This window comes from Carcharhinus amblyrhynchos, chromosome 19 (assembly GCF_965287045.1).
Source record: "Carcharhinus amblyrhynchos chromosome 19, sCarAmb.v2.hapA, whole genome shotgun sequence".
Classification (NCBI taxonomy): domain Eukaryota; kingdom Metazoa; phylum Chordata; class Chondrichthyes; order Carcharhiniformes; family Carcharhinidae; genus Carcharhinus; species Carcharhinus amblyrhynchos.
Genome location: NC_137342.1, coordinates 48088667 through 48107522, shown reverse-complemented (window position 1 = coordinate 48107522; position 18856 = coordinate 48088667). Strand labels below are relative to the sequence as shown.

General features: G+C 45.5%; 1 protein-coding gene across 1 annotated transcript in view; it reads left to right on the top strand.

The window, feature by feature from the left end:
• The first annotated feature begins 353 nt into the window (after nucleotides 1–353).
• Nucleotides 354–18856, top strand: part of pfkfb3 (6-phosphofructo-2-kinase/fructose-2,6-biphosphatase 3) — a 122717-nt gene continuing 104214 nt past the window's right edge. Inside the window, exon 1 of the mRNA XM_080207727.1 lies at nucleotides 354–424. Coding sequence (XP_080063853.1) covers nucleotides 409–424 — 16 coding nt within the window. The 5' untranslated portion in view covers nucleotides 354–408. The remainder of the gene's footprint in view (nucleotides 425–18856) is intronic.

Below are 18856 nucleotides of genomic sequence, written 5' to 3'. Positions count from 1 at the left end.
ACAGATGCTGAGTGTTACCAGCATTTTCTGTTTTTGCTCTTCACTTTAAGACACCTGTTGCTGAAACCTCCACCCCTCTTGATTCCTGGTTTAAAATTCTCCCTCATATCTCTGCGACATTATGATGCTAATTCTAGTGCCTATGGCAACATCTCTCCCTCCCTCCCCCTCACACACACACAGGCAGGGGTTAAGACTTCACCAGCACGCACTTCCGAGATTGCAGTTTGACATCACTGTTTACAGGAGTGAAGCATTTCTGAGAAATTGTGTGAATGTGGCTGACTGTGGAAGTATAATTGCCAGCTCCATCCTCAGCCCCGGGAACAGATCGCTGGGACCGAACCAGAACAGGAGACTCTCACTCTTTCCCATTCCAATCAGTTGAAATCTTGCGGCGACTGGAAGATGCCTTTAGGAGTTGGTAAGTTTCAATCTGTCTAAACCATTTCCTCCAGTTCCGTCTTGGGGTGAGGTTGTTACAAGCAGAAAGGAGGTACTTTGCAATAAATAACCTCTTACAAAGCAACGGAGAGATTTATTGAGAGGGAAGCAATTATTCCGAGCCATTTAACAGGCTCAGACCCAGTGGAGAAAGACCGTCTTTTAGTTGCTTTAATGCATTGTTTGTATTTGATGTAAATACTCAGTAACATAACAACTCATTAGCGACCACCCCAGCTGATTGAGATTTCCCCCAGTCTCATTTTAATATCACTGTTGATTTGGCCTGCCGCAGGAGACTTGTTCGAAAATGAAACTGTGTTGGAACATATCAGAGCGATATGTATAAGTTGTGTTCAGATATACTGGATGTGTCCCTGTATTTGTGACGGAGCATATCTCGCTGAGCCCGGCTTTAAAGAGGCACTTTCAGTCTCTCTTTTGCTGGTTTATGTGTAAAAGGGAAATGTTGAGTCAGTGTGAGTGAAGACCTGAAGTCAGATCTTGTCCCTTCCCTGACCTTGTTTCAAAAAAATCATCCCCAGGGTGTGGACTCTGCTGGCAAGTCCCCCATTTGTCTGCCCTAACTTGAGATAAAGTGGCTGCCGTTCAGGGTGGGACTGTGACACAGTGGTTAGGGTAGTTAAGGGTTGCATGGTGACTAACACTGCTGCTTCACACTGCCAGGGACCCAGGTTTGATTCCAGCCTCGGGTGGAGTTTGCACATTCTCCCTGTGTTTGTGTGGGTTTCCTCCGGGTGCTCTGGTTTCCTCCCATGGTCCCAAGATGTGTGGGTTAGGCCATGGTAAATGGAGAGGCGACGGTCTAATGGTATTACTGCTAGATTATCAATCCAGAAACTGAGCTGATGTTTTGGGGACCCGGGTTCGAATCCCGCCACAGCAGATGGTGGAATTTGAATTCAATAAAAAAGAAAATATCTGGAATTAAGAATCCACTGATGATCATGAAACCATTGTCAATTGTCGCAAAAACCTGTCTTGTTTACTAATGTGCTTTAAGGAAGGAAATCTGCTGTCCTTACCCAGTCTGGCCTACGTGTGACTCCAGAGCCACAGCAATGTGGTTGACTCTGAACTGCCCTCAGGTAATTAGGGATGGGCAATAAATGCTGGCCAGCCAGCAACACCCGTGTTCTATGAATAAAAAAAAATGGAATAGAGTGGGGGAAAGTGGGCCTGGGCGAGATGCTCTTTCGGAGGGTTGGTGCAGACTTGATTGGCTGAATGGCCCCCTTCTGCACTGTGGGAACTTTGTGGTTAGGAGTCAGTCACAGTTCTGTGGGAGGGGAGTCATGTACAAACAGTCTGGGTAAGGATGGCAGATTTAACTCATTAGTTAAACTGGATTTTATGATAAACTAGAATCTCCAGTTGCCATGGAAAGGGTTTGAACTCATGTCTCTGGGTCATGAGTACAAGCTCCTGGTACCCAGTAATTAAATATTATACATTCCACTCTGCCCTCCCTACCAAATCACTGACCACTTCATCACTTGAGTATTGTTGAACATAGAGACACACTGACAAAGCTTTTCATCTTGTACTTATCAGAACAAATGCAAGAATGTCAAATTTCAAAGGGAGCAATAATTTATGCTTCATGAGAAAAGAGTGCTGATTGGTTGGCAAATCAGCTTTGATTGGCTGTGGCTTTGCCATGAAGAATACACCAGGGAATGATTATCCCCTTTGCTTCTGCTTAATTCAAAAAAAGTGCAATGCCCAGACATGCTAATTTAGTTTGCAAGGTAAAGGACCCCTCTGTATGATGCTACTAGCAAACGTAGGTGAGCCACATTGCAAACCTGGTTGATAATCCTAAATTGGAAAAGTGTTAAATTCTTACTGTACTTGGGATCATTATTTTGTTGGCTTGGATTAAAAGGTGACTGCGTGACTTAGTGCCAGTATGCATTAGCAGACTAGAAGCTTAGAGGGCAGCACGGCAGTACAGTGGTTAGCACTGCGGCCTCACAGCGCCACAGATCTGGGTAAGATTCCCAGCTTTGGTGACTGTCTGTGCGAAGTTTGCACATTCTCCCCGTGCCTACACATCTCACTGGGTGCTCCAGTTTTCTCCCACAGTCCAAAGATGTGCGGGTCAGGTTGATAGGCCATGCTAAATGGCCACTTAGTGTCAGGAGCACTAGCTAGAGTTAAGTACATGCGATTATGGGGATAGGGCCTGGGTGGGATTATGGTTGGTGCAGACTTGATGGGCCAAATGGCTTCCTTCTGCACAGTAGGGATTCTATGGTTCTAGGCCAAGTTTGTGTTGGGTTAACTGATGTCAGTGGGTTGGGGGTCAAAATATTACAATTGGTCCAAATTAGCAGGGTCTAAACGAGGGAGATTTGAAAATACAAGTCAGCCATGGTTCCTCCTCCTAATCATTCCCCTGTGTCTCCTATTGGAAATAGCATGTGTACAAGCATTGAGTACTGACATTATTAGTAGCTGTCTATTGTGCCCACCTGAGAAACATATGAAAGAAAAGTCTTGCATTTATAGACCACTTCTTACAAACACATCCCAAAGTGCTTTGCAGCCATTGAAAGACTTTTGAAAATGTTGTGACAATGTAAGGCACACAGCAAGCTTGCACAAGCAGCAATGTAATAATGACCAGAGAATTTTTTTTTTTGCAATGTTGGTAAAGGCAAGACAGAGCTGCTACACTGGATACAATAACCAGTTCTGTAAACCCACCATATTCACCCATAGTTATTGAAATCTTGTTCTGTTGGTATTTGCTGTAGACATTCAGTGATAAATGAACAAGGGAATTTCAAAGTTATAAAGAGCTCCACTATTACACTGTTTTTGAACAGTAGAGGAATTAAGGGTTATGGTGAGTGGGCGGGTAAATGGAGCTGAGTCCACGAAAAGATCAGCCATGATTTTATTGAATGGTGGAGCAGGCTCGAGGGGCCAGATGGCCGACTCCTGCTCCTAGTTCTTATGTTCTTATACGGAATCCATCTGCCAATTGTCTTTTTGTTAAATTGTTGGCTTTGAGTAAACAGAATGATCTGTTATCTTCTTCTCCTCTTCCATTTCACTAATTCCAGTGTTTTTTACTCACTATTATTCCTCTTTGCATTTTCTGCCTGGAATTTGCCAATCGGTTGCAAATCTAACTTAATTTTATGCAAATTTGATCTCAGTCAACTCTGAATGTGGTGCTGGTCTGAGCTATTTATAAGGACAATGCCCACAGGGACTAGGTCAGGCACATGGCATGCTCGAAGGGCTTTGACAAATTTTGCATGTGGTTAGTCGACATTATAAATCAAGAGTATGACGTTCCAATGTAACTCTTGGGACATTATATAGCATATAATTAAGTGAAATATAATTCTTATATAGTTTTATATTAAATACAATTAATTTACCTTGGCTTTCGTAAGAAAACAGTTTTAGGAAGGAGTAGGTTAATATCCCATTCCTAGGCTATTATCAGTTCTGTCTGATTCCACACTGCTGGGTAATAACATTAATCTAAGCTAGTTTTTCTTTCTTGTCTTGGCTCCATCATCTCGTTCAACTCTGCTTCAAGCTTCTTTCTGTCATTGGTTGGGATTGGTAGGGGGGTACTGTTGGAGGGAGAGAGGGTGGAAGGGTTCTGCTTGTGCGTTCAGCCCCTCTGATACTGGTTGACTGCTTGTTCTATGCTTCACCTGGTGAGTGTGAAACTCTATCCTCCTGCACTCTAGACTTCTCATAGATTCACAGAATCATATCGCTCAGAAGGGGCACTTCAGCCCAGTTGACAACTCACCCCTACCACCCTCCCAGGCAGCGCATTCCAGATCATCACCACCCTCTGGGTAAAAAGGTTTTTCCTCACATCCCCCGTAACATTCTCCTGTCCCAGAGCAACTCTTTTCCAACTCCAATGGATGGGCCATTCTGTACGAAATCACTCGCTTTGGCAGGTTCTCTTCTTCCCAGCTCTCCATTGGTCAACGCTCTAAGGGTGACCAAAGGAAAAGGTATAAGGATATAGTCAAGGCCATGCTAAAGCACAGAGATGTTAACACCACTGACTGGGAGGAGAATGCTGATGCTGCTTGACATAGCTCCACCTGGCCCATCAAGGCGTAAGAGCCTCTGTGAGGCTCAGCAACTCGCCAGTGAGGCAGAACGGTGATGGTGGTAGGGGAAGGATAGCGAAGCTGACACAGGCGGCACCCCCTCCCACCCCCCTTCCCCCCTCCCTTCCCCCCCCTTCCCCCCCTCCCTTCCCCCCTTCCCCCACCCCAACAACATTCCTTCACTGCGGAAGAACTTGCGGCTCCAGAATTGGGCTCCTCAGGTATCTGAAGACTCGTCAAGCCTGATGGACGTTACCCTCGATTGCGAGGGGCTCTTGGTGGTTATTTGTTTTGTGCTTTGCCTGTTGGGGGCTGAATCTTGGAATCTCTGTCCTCTTGCACCATTGGCATCTCCCCCTAAATAACTCTGCCACATCTCTTCTCTTGCTACATCAAAGGCCTCCGAAGAATCCTTTTCTGTCATTATTCCTTTGGATTTCTCTCCCCATCTAAACCTTTCTCTTCGGTGACCTTCCTTTTTAAGTTCTAGTGGTTTCCATGAACAGCAGCAGAGATACACCCAGCCATTGCTGTGTGCAGGATGGCACGGTGGCGCAGTGGTTAGCCTCACAGTGCAAGGGACCAGGGTTCGATTCCAGCCTCGGGTCACTGTCTGTGTGGAGTTTGCACATTCTCCTCGTGTCTGCGTGGGTTTCTTCAGTTTGGTTTCCTCTCACAGTCCAAAGATGTGAGGGTTAGGTTGATTGGCCATGCTAAATTGACCCTGGAGGCAGGGGGATGAGCAGGGTAAATGAAGAAATACAAGGATAGGGACTGGGTGGGATTGTGGTCGGTACAGACTCAATGGGCCAAATGGCCTCCTTCTGCACTGTAGGGATTCTATGATTCTATGTATAATGTGGAGAGGTGTCTGTGCCTCTATGTGCAGCTACAAGGCTGAGGTTGGGAATGTGTAGATTGTGGCATTGCTCCTGTATCCAGCACTGAGAAACTTCCCACTCAGCGCTGCTTATTAAGCTGGGTGTTTTATTTGCATCTTTGTAGCAATTATTCACCAGTGTGAATTATTGTTTCATAAAACACTTCTATACGTAGGAATTCCCAGAAATAGATTGCCAATATTTATTTCTCAGTTGGTTTTCAGTAATGATCCTCTGGCCATTAATCTTTCACTGTGAAAATGACTGCCTCTTAAATGGTATCTATTGTGACAATTGCTGGAGGCACAAAAATAGACCCAGAACTGAATGCTGTTTAACAAAGAAAACTGAGAAACCACAGTGTGACTTCAAAGGTGCAATTTAATACAGTGAATAAAAACTACGTGAGTGCCGCTTTTGTGGTCTGTAAAAGTGCCTGGGGCCCTCAGTTTGATTGCTCCCTTCCCAAGATTCCCATTCACTCATCTGTGCGAAAGAGTGAATTCCCTTGGAATGACATGCGAGGGAACTCAAAGCTGGCATTGATCTTACTGGACTTCAGAATGCTAATCCAGCTCCACTTTCTGACCTATAGTCATCTCAGTGTTATAAAATGAAAATTATTTCTGTCGCCTCTCTTGCTTCAGAGAAGTGGGGATCCTTGAAGCAATTGAGTGTTTGAAAGTCACTGTCCCTACGTGACTGATAATGGGTGGCATGGTAGCACAGTGGATAGCACTGCTGCCTCACAACGCCAGGGACCCAGGTTCGATTCCCGCCTTGGGTCACTGTCTCTGTGGAGTCTGCACATTCTCCCCATGCCTGTGTGGGTTTTCTCCAAGTGCTTCACTTTCCTCCCACAGTCCGAAAGACGTGCTGGTTAGGGTGCATTGACCTGAACAGGTGCCAGAGTGTAGTGACTTGGGGAACTTCATTGCAGTGTTAATGTAAACCTCATTTGTGACTAATAAATAAACTTTAACTTTGGAGCTTAATTATCTCTGATCTTTCCCCAGTTATTGAGACCAATAACAATGGATTCTGCTATCAACTTGACCTAAACACTTCTTAAAAAAAGGTGTGACATGAATGGCGTATTCATTAAGGAAATTTGGCTTGTCAGCTATGACTCTCATCAACTTTTACAGATGCACCATGTTAATTAATACATGTGACAATTATAAATCAAATCAAATGGCAGGGAGGTTATGTCGGAGTGACACAAAGTTTAGGTGAGGCCACAGCTGGAGTAGTGTGTGCAGTTCTGGTTGCCTCACTATAAGAATGTGATTGCATTGTAGAGGATGCAGTGGAGATTCACCAGGATGTTGCCTGGAATGGCATATTTGAACTAAGGACAGAGGCTGGGATAGGCTCAGGATGTTTTCTTTAGAGCAGAGAAGGCTGAGGGGAGGCCTAATTGAGGTGTACAAGATTATGAGGAGTATAGACAGGGTGGATAGCAAGCAGGTCCTCCCTTTAGTTGAAGAGTCAACAATAAGAGGGCATTATCTCAAGGTGAAGGACAGGAGGTTTCGGGGGGATTTGAGAAACAATAGTTTCATTCAAAGGATGGTGGGAGTTGAGAATGTGCTGCTCGGGAGGGTAGTAGAGGTGGGAAACCTCACAATCTTTAAAAACTATGTGGATGAACACTTGAAATGTCACAACATTCAAGGCTATGGACCAAGTGTTCGAAAATGGGATTAATGTAATTTTGTCAATGCAGACTCAATGGGCTGAAGGGTCTCTTCTGTACTTCTAGGGCTATGACTTATGACTAAACCCTCATAACATTTAAAAACTACTTGGATAAGCAATTGGATTGGTGTCACCCACAAGGCTACGGACCAAAAATGGGAAAGTGGGATTAGGCTGGATGTTTCCTTGTGTGCCAGCATGGATTTGATGGGCTGAATGGCCTGCTTTAATGCTGTAAATGTCTATGGTTCTATTCTACGAAGCTAATTTTAACATTAGGTGACTAGCGGCTATGAGAAAAGAGACCCAGCCATTGTTAGAGATAGGATAATTCCTCTGATTTGGTTAAGAGTTGATCAATTTCTTGTACAGGCTTGCTAGTAGTACTTCATGGCAAGTTTTCAGATAATGCCCTTTAATCTTCAGAGTTTTGCGTGATTTAGGCAGGATTTAAACCCCTTTGTTAGGTGCCAGGCATTATCAACGGAATTCTACTGCTCTTCCAGCCACGGGATCGGAAGAGCGGACAACGGAAATGTCCATTGCTCAAGCAAGGCTGTACAATCCCACCCTATGAATCAAATGTTATTTCCAATCGTAGATTTAAAGAATTTAACATATTTCCTGTAGAGTGAGTATTCTGTGCCGGCCTGGACCTCGATGGATTTTGAGTCACTCATGCCTTCTCCATTTAACTCCAGCTATGATTTTGGCACACTTGCACACGTGTCAAAAGCCTTTTCCAATCATTCACCTGTAATGGTCATTGGGCTGTTCACTTGTGCAAAATCCCACTTTCCGCTCACCAGCCATCAATTGAGCCCTCTCCAGTAATTGCGAATGGATAGCAATCAAAAATTGGATGCCAAATTCATTTATTTTCATCATCCGAAGTTTCCTGTGTTTGTAATCTGTAATTTGGAGACATGAGTTCAAATTCTACCATTGTATTCGGGAAATTTAAATTTAATTTGTTAAATAACCTTGGTATCGGTAATGGTGACACAAAGCTGTTGGGTTGCTATTTAAAAACCCAACTGGTTAACTAATAGAGCCCCACAGTAGGAAATCAGTTGTCTTTCCCCAGTCTGACCTAGATGTGATTCCAGACTTACAGTAATGTGGTTGACTCTTAACTGCCCTCTGAAATGGCCTGACAAGTCGCAAAATAACCACAATGGGCTGTAGTGGTTCAAGAAGGCAGCTCACCACAACCTTCCCAAACAATGGGGAATAATTCGAATTTGATTTGATTTATTATTCTCACATGTATGGGGATACAGTGAAGAGTATTGTTTCTTGTGCGCTATACAGACAAAACATACTGTTCAAAGAGTACATGGGGAGAAGGAAAGGAGAGAGTGCATAATACAATCATAGCTAGGGTATAGAGAGAGTTATGGTAGGTTCATTCAAAACTCTGATGGAAGAGATTTAAAGAGAACGTTATGAGAAAGTTTAAAGGAGTTAGCATTAAATTTTGAAAGCATAGAACAAGAATAAAAGATTGAATTAGAGAGTATACAGAGAACAGCTCCCAAGAAGTTGTCTTGATCCGGTGCCATCTTTTTATTCTAGCCCACGTGCCATGAATGGAAAGAGTAAAAATAAATAGTACCACTAACTGATTAGTCAGAGATTCAGGGGCAGATTTTCCCATTCCACCCTCCATGAGAATCTGACCAGGTGAGGGGCGGACCATGGAAAGTTTTGTTGACCTCCGGTGGGATCTTCGGGGCGAACGCGGTTAGAAAATCCCGCCCCATGAATTGAACAGGGATCTCGAGCTCTGGATGAGTTGAGCATTGCACAGGGTCTTGTAGTTATCCAGCAATCCGTTTATTCCAGTGCTGCACGTCACGCACCATGTTTACAGTTACAGTAGTGTACGTTCAGGGTGTTGAAAACTTCTATATCGAACACCAGCTGTTGTGGCTGCTGAGGTCAGTGACAGTAATAAAAGCAAAAAATGTGGGCAGCACCTGTGAAAAGAGAGACAGAGAGAACGTTTCAAGTCTGTAAGATCCCTGAACACAGTAAAAAGTCTGACAACACCAGGTTTTAGTCCAACCTATTTATTTGATAATATACTCAAATAAATAGGTTGGACTAAAACCTGGTGTTGTCAGACTTTTTACTGTGTTTACGCCAGTCCAACGCCAGCATACCCACATCAGATCCCTGAACACCAAGCGTTTACTCTGTTTCTCTCTCCACAGATGTTGCCAGACCTGCTGAGTTTCTCCAACATTTTCTGTCTTTTATTTCACATTGCCAGCATCTGCAGTGTTTTGCTCTCGTTATCATGAGTCCTTGTCCCTTCCTCAATCGACACAGATGAATAGTGTTGGCCAGCGCTTGACTGATGCTTTTTTATTCTGATAGGTTCTGTTTCCTACCGTCTGCTCATTTCTTTTGTCCTCTGCATTTTCCATGCTTTTCCTGACTGCTTGTCTCCAGGAACTCTGATTGGCAGCAAGGATTTCCCATGTACCAACTCCAATCCCAGTCAACCTGAAATCTCACTCACTGCCATCCTTGTATCACAGATGTGTGTGACCTGTTAGTCTCATGGCAGTAGCAGGCTTGCTGTAGAGCGTGACTTTGGGGGTGCAGTTGTCATCAAAGAACCCTGGCATTCCAGAAGGAGGCCATTCAGCCCATCGGGTCTGCACTGACCACAATCCTATCCACGCCCTTTTCCTGCAACCCTACATATTTATCCTGCTAATCCTCCCGACACTAGGGTTAATTTAGCATGGCCAATCAACCTAACCCACACATCTTTGGACTTTGAGAGGAAACCAGAGCACCCGGAGGAAACCCATGCAGAGATGGGGAGAACATGCAAACTCCACACAGACAGTGACCCGAGGCCAGAATTGAACCTGGGTCCTTGGCGCTGTGAGGCAGCAGTGTTAACCACTATGCCACCGTGTTGCTGTGTCATCCATTTGGTTCACATGACTCAACCAATGGTGTCGCTGCTAACTCAAGAGGGCAAACGCCTTCAAGAATAAAATTATGAGGGGCATCGATAAGGGCAGGGCAGAAATGACAATTACAAGTGGGCAAAAGTTCACGGTAAGGGGGGAAAGGTTCAGTGGAGATGTGCGGGGGAGGTTTTTTTTTACACAGAGGGTGGTGGGGGCCTGGAATGCACTGCCACGTGAGGCGGTTGAGGCAGATACATTAGCGACATTTAAGATTTATCCGGATAGACATATGAACAGGCGGGGTATAGAGGGATACAGGTGGTTGGTCTAAGTAGGACAACGTGATCAGCACAGTCTTGGTGGGCCGAAGGGCCTGTTCCTGTGCTGTACTGTTCTTTGAAATCCTGCGAGCTGGTGAACTTCCGTAGCCGGCTCTCTGACTTACCAGGAGATGCCCAATATTCTTCTGAGGCAGCGAAGGGGGAAGCTGCTCTGTTGCTTTTCTGGGCTTGTATGAGTTGCCTCTGCCACGTACAGGAGATTGTTGTGAATACAAGCCTGCTACACCCGGAGCTTTGTCTTTTCCATCTGTTTGCAGTTGTTCCTCACACAATCCCTCAACGCCTGACACGACAGCTGCAGCCTCGGCAATCCTGATTTCAGCATCGAGAGACAGATTGCTGGTGATTGGTGATCCGAGGTATGTGACGCTGTTGACAACTTCCAGATGTTGACAGGCGGACATGTCGAACATACAGCCCGGGGGTGGGGGGGTTCTACAGTTTCCAGTCCCAGAGTGTAGTGTTGCTGAAAGGCCTTAGACACCAGCCTTTCCCCAATACACCTCTGCAACACCTACCCTAAGCTTCAATGCATCCCTCAGGATACCCAACTCCAGATGTGATGGGAAAGCTTTCCGATTCCCACCTGTTGTTTAAAACTACTGATGTTTGTGTAGAGCATCTTGGTCCAATTATAGATTCCCTCCTCAAATCCCACCTTGGAGAGCATACCCCTCATGTTGGTCTGTGATATTCTGTTAAAGGCCTTCTGCTGGTCTAAGTTGATGAGGCCAGTCCAGTCCTGTCCCGCGCAAAGGTGATTATATTCCTGAGTGCTGCGAGGCTCTCAGACATCTTCCTGCAAGGTACATTGCAGCCTTGGTCAGGGTGAATCACTAACTCCAGAGCAGACCTGATCCGATTGGCAATGTCCCTGGACAGACTTTTGTCATCTAGGTGAAGCCAATAGATCACTAGTTCCTGATGTCTGAAAGACAGGCTGTTTAGGGTGCATTGGCCATGCTAAATTCTCCCTCAGTGTACCCAAACAGGCGCTGGAGTGTGGCAACTAGGGGATTTTCATAGTCTTTCACTGCAGTGTTAATATAAGCCTACTTGTGACAATAATAAATAAACTTTTGCACACTCCCACTTGTTGATAAGAGGTTTGAGGCCTTGCCTTGTCACAGAACGCTACAGTGCAGAAAGAGGCCCTTCAGCCCATCGAATCTGCACCGAACACAATCCCACCCAGGTCTTTCCCCCATATCCCTACTTATTATACCCACTAATCCCTCTAACCTACGCATCCCTGGACACTAAGGGGCAATTCTTAGCATGGCCAATCAACCTAACCCGCACACCTTTGGACTGTGGGAGGAAACCAGAGTACCCGGAGGAAACCCACACGGATACGAGGAGAATGTGCAAACTCCACACTGACAGTGACTTGAGCTGGGAATCGAACCCAGGACCCTGGAGCTGTGAAGTAGCAGTGCTAACCACTGTGCTACTGTGCCGCCCAATCAATCAATCAATCAATCTGACAACCAGAAGCAGGCCAATCCAGCCCTGGTGTGGAGATGCCGGTGTTGGACTGGGGTAAACACAGTAAGAAGTCTCACAACACCAGGTTAAAGTCCAACAGGTTTATTTGGTAGTAAACGCCACCAGCAGCGCTCCGAAAGCTGGTGGCGTTTGCTACCAAATAAACCTGTTGGACTTTAACCTGGTGTTGTGAGACTTCTTACTGTGTCAATCCAATCCCACAGAGCTGAACGCAAGTCCAGTGGCGAGCAATCGCTTCTGAAAGTTTCATTTGTTTCAAAGGACCTGTCTGTGTTTGTGTCTGAGTAACAGTTTGTCCACAGTCTCCTGCTCGCTGTCACTTAACACGTCAGTGAGAGAGGACAGGAAGGACTGGGAGGCCATGCTGTCTGTGGACTCACATCATACAATCCAGCATCAAAGGATTTGCTGCCCCACACTGTGTCACACTGTGATGATGTTACTGAGCTGCCCTTTCCTTCAGGCAGCCGATTACAGAGCTCTCTCTGTGTGGACTGTTTGAGAAGAGAAAAGTGATCATGTGTCCTCTTGGTCCACGGAGCAGAATCCGGACCGGAAGGTGATTTTGAAGGCATCTCGGGAGTTCCCTTCTATTCGGGGATGCTCTTCTTGCTTTCTACCTGAATTTGTTTAATTTGAAATTAAAGTTTATTCATTAGTCACAAGTAGGCTTACATTTAACACTGCAGTGTAATTACTGTTCAATTCCCCTAGTCGCCACATTCCGGTGCCTGTTCGGGTACACAGAGAGAGAATTTAGTATGGCCAATGCACTTAACCAGTACATCTTTTGGACTGTAGGAGGAAAGCAGAACACGCAGGGGATAGCCACGCAGACACGGGGGGAATGCCACACAGACAGTGACCCAAGCTGGGAATTGAACCCACATCCCTGGTACTGTGAAGCAGCAGTGCTAACCACTGTGCTGTTGCTTACTTGGTTGGCATCAAAGCGAAACAGTGACCTGTCTCTGTTTTAATGTACCAGTTAACATTGTCCATCACGTTGCCTGGTGATCTATTTTAATACACTCATTACCTATGGGCTAAGCACTTTATTAACTTGTTAGGAATAGCACACACCCAGGGAGTTAATCTTTCAGATTATTAACCTATGCCATTGTTGAATATCGAGTGTGCTAGTGATAGGGCAATACAAATGATGAAGTGTTCAGATGGAAATGGTCCAAGTCATAGATTAAATCCATCAATTCCTGTGCAATTTTCTTACCTGTTGCATCACAGGGTATTGGTCACAGGTGTTCACTATCTAGCTGTATTGGAAAGATGTTATTTTAAAATGTTCATCGAGTGGACACATGCACTCATCACCAAACAACAGTACGGATAACATGACAGATTGATAAACTCAAGGTCAAATAATTAAAATGCAATTAGTGCTCTGTTGGGAAGACTGTGTAGTGATGTTACTGTGTTTTAATTGATGTCTCATCTATTGGAAAGACAAGGCTACCTAATACCATTTGTAACTTCAATCATTCCTGCATGCAAATAAAACTCTCATTTTCTCTGAAGCAAGGGCTACTAAAGTGCCTAATGCTTGCAGGAAATGTAACACTCTGACATGCTCACGGGGCCCTTGTGATTCGCACCCTGCAGTGTGTATGAAATCTACACTGTGAAATCTGGCTGCTAGCTGCACACGTGGCACAATGGCACAGTGGTTAGCACGGCTGCCTCACAGCACCAGGAATTAGGGTTCGATTCCCAACTTGGGTCGCTGTCTGTGGAGTCTGCACATTCTCCCTGTGCCTGCATAGGTTTCCTCCGGGTGCTCTGGTTTCCTCCCACAGTCTGAAAGACTGTACAGCTTAGGTACATTGACCTGAACAGGTGCTGGAGTGTAGTGACTCACAGTAACTTCATTGTTAATGTAAGCCTTACTTGTGACTAATAAGTAAACTTCAACTTTAGCTGGCTATCAGAATCCTGCTGCTGCCCCTGGACAGCTGACAGGGACAAGCTGTATGACTTGTATCATCTGTCCTGTACAGAGATATGCATTCTCCCTACTTGCTGTGCCTTAGAATGACGTAGAATATCCGGGTGCTCCGGATTCCTCCCACAGTCCAAAAGTTGTGTGGGTTCGGTGGATTGGCCATGCTAAATTGAACCTTAGTGTCGGGGGGATCAGCAGGGTAAATATTTGGGGTTGGGCAATAGGGCCTGAGTTGGATTGTTAGCGGTACAGGCTTGATGGGCCAAATGGCCTCTTCCTGCACTGCAGGGATTCTCTGATTTAATAACATACATCATAGAAAGAGGTCATTTGGCCTGAACAGTCCGTGCTAATATTCTATGCTCTAACTTAGACTCCTCTCCTCTCTCTTCACTGTAATTCACTATTCCCATTTCCCTCATACGCTTAGGTAATCTTTCTATAGATCCATATATAATACTTCCCCATTCCCAGTGGTAACAAGTTCCTCATTCTCATCATTCTGAGTGTTTCTCCTAAGTTCCTCCCTTGATTTAGAACATAGAACATAGAACAGTACAGCACAGTACAGGCCCTTTGGCCCTCGATGTTGTGCTGAGCTATGTCCAGACCCAAGGTCGAGCTATCCCACTCCTTTCTTAGTGACTATCTTGTGTTGATGGCCTCCAGTTTTGCTCTTCAACCTGAATGGGAACATAGTCTCTTAAAGACCTCCAATAGGTCACCTTTCAACCTCTCTTCCCATTCATGCTTTCTTGATAGGTATAATCGAATAATTATAGACTAGAATCCTTACAGTGCTGAAGAGGCCATTCAGCTCATCAGATCTGCACCTAATACTCTGACGAGTATGTTACCCCAGCCCTGTCCTCTGCACAATCGCTGTAACCCACACACTTTACCATGGCTGTTCTCCTAACCGACACATCTTGGACACTAAGGGATAATTTAGCATGGCCAATCCACCTAACCTACAGTTCCTTGGATACTGAGGGGCAACTCAGCATGGCCAGTCCATCTAACCTACAGTTCCTTGGATACTGAGGGGCAACTCAGCATGGCCAGTCCATCTAATCTACGCGTCTTTGGAGTGTGGGAGGAAACCGGAGCACCCGGAGGAAACCCATGCAGACACGAGGAGAACATGCAGACTCCACACAGGCGGTCACTCGAGGCTAGGATTAAATCTGGGTCCCTGACGCTGTGAGGCAGCAGTGCGAACCACTGTCACACTTAGAATGCTCAGTTGTATAAACGATATTATCTCATGTTGTCAAAAGAATGTTCATTTCAGGAATCAGAAAGTTTACTTTAATTCCAGTCCCCTGAGCTATGGGAGTGCTGGCACTGTGATTAATCAGGTGATTTATAAACTCTCTTGGGGCTGCCTGGCATCATTCCAACGGCTGGTTGGGTCTTGTGTCTGACGTGTTAGGGAATGCCCAGCTCAGAACTAGCAGCTGCTTTGAGCAAGGGGAAGGCTGAGGGTCTAAGGGAAAGCTGACTGGGTAGGGGGCAACCCTGCCAGGGTAGGTGAGCGCCGCACAGGCAAAGGGCAAGTGGGATGGCACCACAAGGTAGAGGTGCTCACGGAAAGGTCCAGATAGCAGTAGAAAACTGTTGAGGATGTCAGTCTGGGGGGGGATCAACTCCACATGAATAGTGACATGTTGCTGAAGTTTTTCACTTTGCACTCATCAGGACAAATCCAAGAATTCCAAATATTAAACAAACTTAATTAATACCGCAGGAGAAAAGGACACTGATTGAATCCTTACGTGCTGAAGGAAGCCATTTGACCCAACAACACCAAACACAATCCCATCCAGGCCTTATCCCTGTAACCCTGTGCATTTATCCTAGAAAGGAGCCCTGCCTGTAAGGGGCAATTTAGCTTGGCCAATGCACCTAACCTGCATGTCTTTGGACAGTGGGAAGAATCTGGAGGACCCAGGGGAAACCCACGCAGACTTGGGGAGAACATGCAAACTCCACGCAGTCGCCCAAGGCTGGAATTGAACCTGGGCCTTTGGCGCTGTGAGGCAAGAGTGCTAACCACTGTGCTACCATGCCGTTCCTGGGGTTGGCACTTTGACTCTGGCCAAGGCATTGTCATGGAGAAAGTATTGTGGAGCCAGAGGCTTCTTGTACTACTGGGTAACTTAAATAAAAGTTTCAAGTCTTGAATGTATCTCATCTGTTTGCAGAGAGCGCTTCCCTGTGGATGAAGGTGTGTTGCTTCTAACAAGGTTGCTGTTCATTGAGGCTATACAAATCTTCATTGCCCGTTTGTCTCCATCCAGTGTGTTCTGGATTGCAGTAACAGCCTGCCCAGGGTAACTCCTCCAGAGCTGTGAGGGAAATCCTGATGGAGTTTTCCCAGCCAATCTGCCTCCTAACCCACCCCCAATGGCCAGGAGAATTCAGGCCAGTAAGGGTTTCTCACTCTCCGCAGGTACCGCTGGAGTTGCTAACTATTCCCAGAATTTTGGGTTGCTGTTTTTCCAGATTTCCAGCATTCCCGGCTCCCTGATTACCTGTCAGCAATGCCGAAGGACACGATTGATGTGTCTTTGAGGTCAACCAGCCAGACTCTTGTGGGCCCAGCCGTGCCACCCTGGTAAGGGCCTCTGGTGGGAGACACTGACGGGCTGCCAATACCTGTGGACCCACAGCCCACTCCTTGGAATCATTGGTAGGAGATGAGAGAGAGAGAAAATCTTTGCCCCGGGAAATGTAATCTCTTATTAACAAAGACAGAACATGCTGGAAAATCTCAGCAGGTCTGACAGCATCAGTGCAGAGAGAATAGAGCCAATGTGTGGAGTCTGGATGACCCTTCATCAGACAACAGCAGCTCTGATGAAGGGTCACCCAGATTCAACATTGGCTCTATTCTGTCTCCACAGATGCTGTCAGACCTGCTGAGATCTTCCAGCATTTTCTATTTTTGTTTCAGATTCCAGCTTCCACAGTATTTTGCCTTAATCTCTTAATAAGGTTGACAACATTGAGAAGAAGTTCTGATGCTGTTAGAACTGTAACAGAAAACAAGCAATGGGAGGGAAGAGGGTAAATTGACAATAACAAGGCTTGATTATTAACCAGCAAGTGGCATTAACTGGAATATGATTGTATACTCCAGACTAATAAAATAAACCAAACTGAGCTCCGCCAGTCTGGAAGTCTCACCTGTTGACACTAAGTTCGATCTGTACAAATTTACCTGGCGATAACATTATCCGCTTCCAGATAAATCGAATAAATTCTGACAGAAGTCATCAGGAATCAAGTTAGCTAAAGGCTAATGTCAGAAGTATTTTATATGTTGCTGCTAAAAATAGAACAGTAAAAGCCATATTGTCACAAAAAATCTAAAAGCAGATCGGAGATCTGGACAGCATGTAGAGACAGGACGGATGTAAAGTTACTTTGCACCGACAGCAGGTCATTTCAATAAGGACTTAGTAGGGAAACTGGCATTCAACTAGTGGGGAATTAAATCCCTTCATTCCATAATAAATCCGCTTTTTGGAACTGATCTGAATCACCTATTAAACCTTCCTCATGAAGCTGTATCAGAATCCTTAAGACCAGGGGTTGGTACCATCACTCTGTGCTGTGATCAGTCAGCTATCTGTTACAGGCAGGTTGTTTGGAACAACTTTGGTATTCCACTAATCCCTGGAAGATTCAGGGCAGGGGAGGCGGTGGCATAGTGGTACTGTCACTGCACTAATAATCCAGAGACCCAGGGTAATGCACTGGGGACCCGGGTTCGAATCCCATCATGGTGAAATTTCAATTCAAGTATAAAAAAAATTAGAATTAAAAGTCCAATGATGACCATGACACCATTGTCAGATTGTCAGAAAAAAACCCAGCTGGTTCACTAATGCTCTTTAGGGAAGGAAATCTGCCATCCTTACCCAGTCTGCCTGACCTAATTCTAGACCCACAGCAATATGGTTGACTCTTAACTGCCCTCAGGAATGGGCAACAAATGTTGGCCCAGACAGTGATGCCCATATCCCATGAATGAATAAAGAAAGCCTCATTGTTCTAGTGTAAGAGACTGATTTCTTCAATAGCATCTTTGAAGCGTGTGCACACTCTGACACGTAGATAACAGGTGGGAACACCACCAGGTTCCCCTCCAAGTCACTCACCATCCTGACTGGGAAATATATTTCCTTCACTGTCACTGAATCAAAATCCTGAAACTCTCTCCCTAACAGCATGGTGGTTGCACCTACACCTTGGAGGCTTGCAGCGATTCAAGAAGATAGCTCATCTGCACCTCGTCAAGGGCAATTAGGGCTGGACAACAAATGCTGATTTGCCCTGTGACGGCTGCATCCAGTGACTGAATAAATACTAATATTTTCTCAATTCTATTTTCCACAACAGGAGAAGTCTGTGATTCACAAAGAATGAGTTCACATTGCCCAAACGTTCTGAACTTATAGAATCCCTACAATGCAGAAGTTGGCCATTCGGCCCATTGAGTTTGCACTGCCCTCCAAGGGCAGCTAGAGATGGGCAGTAAATGCTGGGCAGCCAGTGACGCCCATGTCTCACGAATGAATAAAAAAAATGGACAAGCTTGTTAATGGATTCAGAACATTTTAGGGGTAGTTTGAAAACTCGAGTCAACTGCTCATGTGTATATAATGAGTGAGCTCGATCTCAGGTAGTGGGTGTCACTGGCTAGGCCAGCATTTAGTTCCAATCCCTAATGGCCTTTGAGAAGGTGGTGGTGGTGAGCTGCCTTCTCTTGACGCCCCTGTAGTAGGGTGGCATGGTAACATAGTGGTTAGCACTGCTGCCTCACAGCACCTGGGACCCAGGTTCAATTCTGACCTCGGGTCACTCTCTGTGTGGAGTTTGCACAATCTCCCCGTGTCTGCGTGGGTTTCCTCCGGATGCTCTGATTTCCTCCCACGCTCCAAAGATGGGCTGA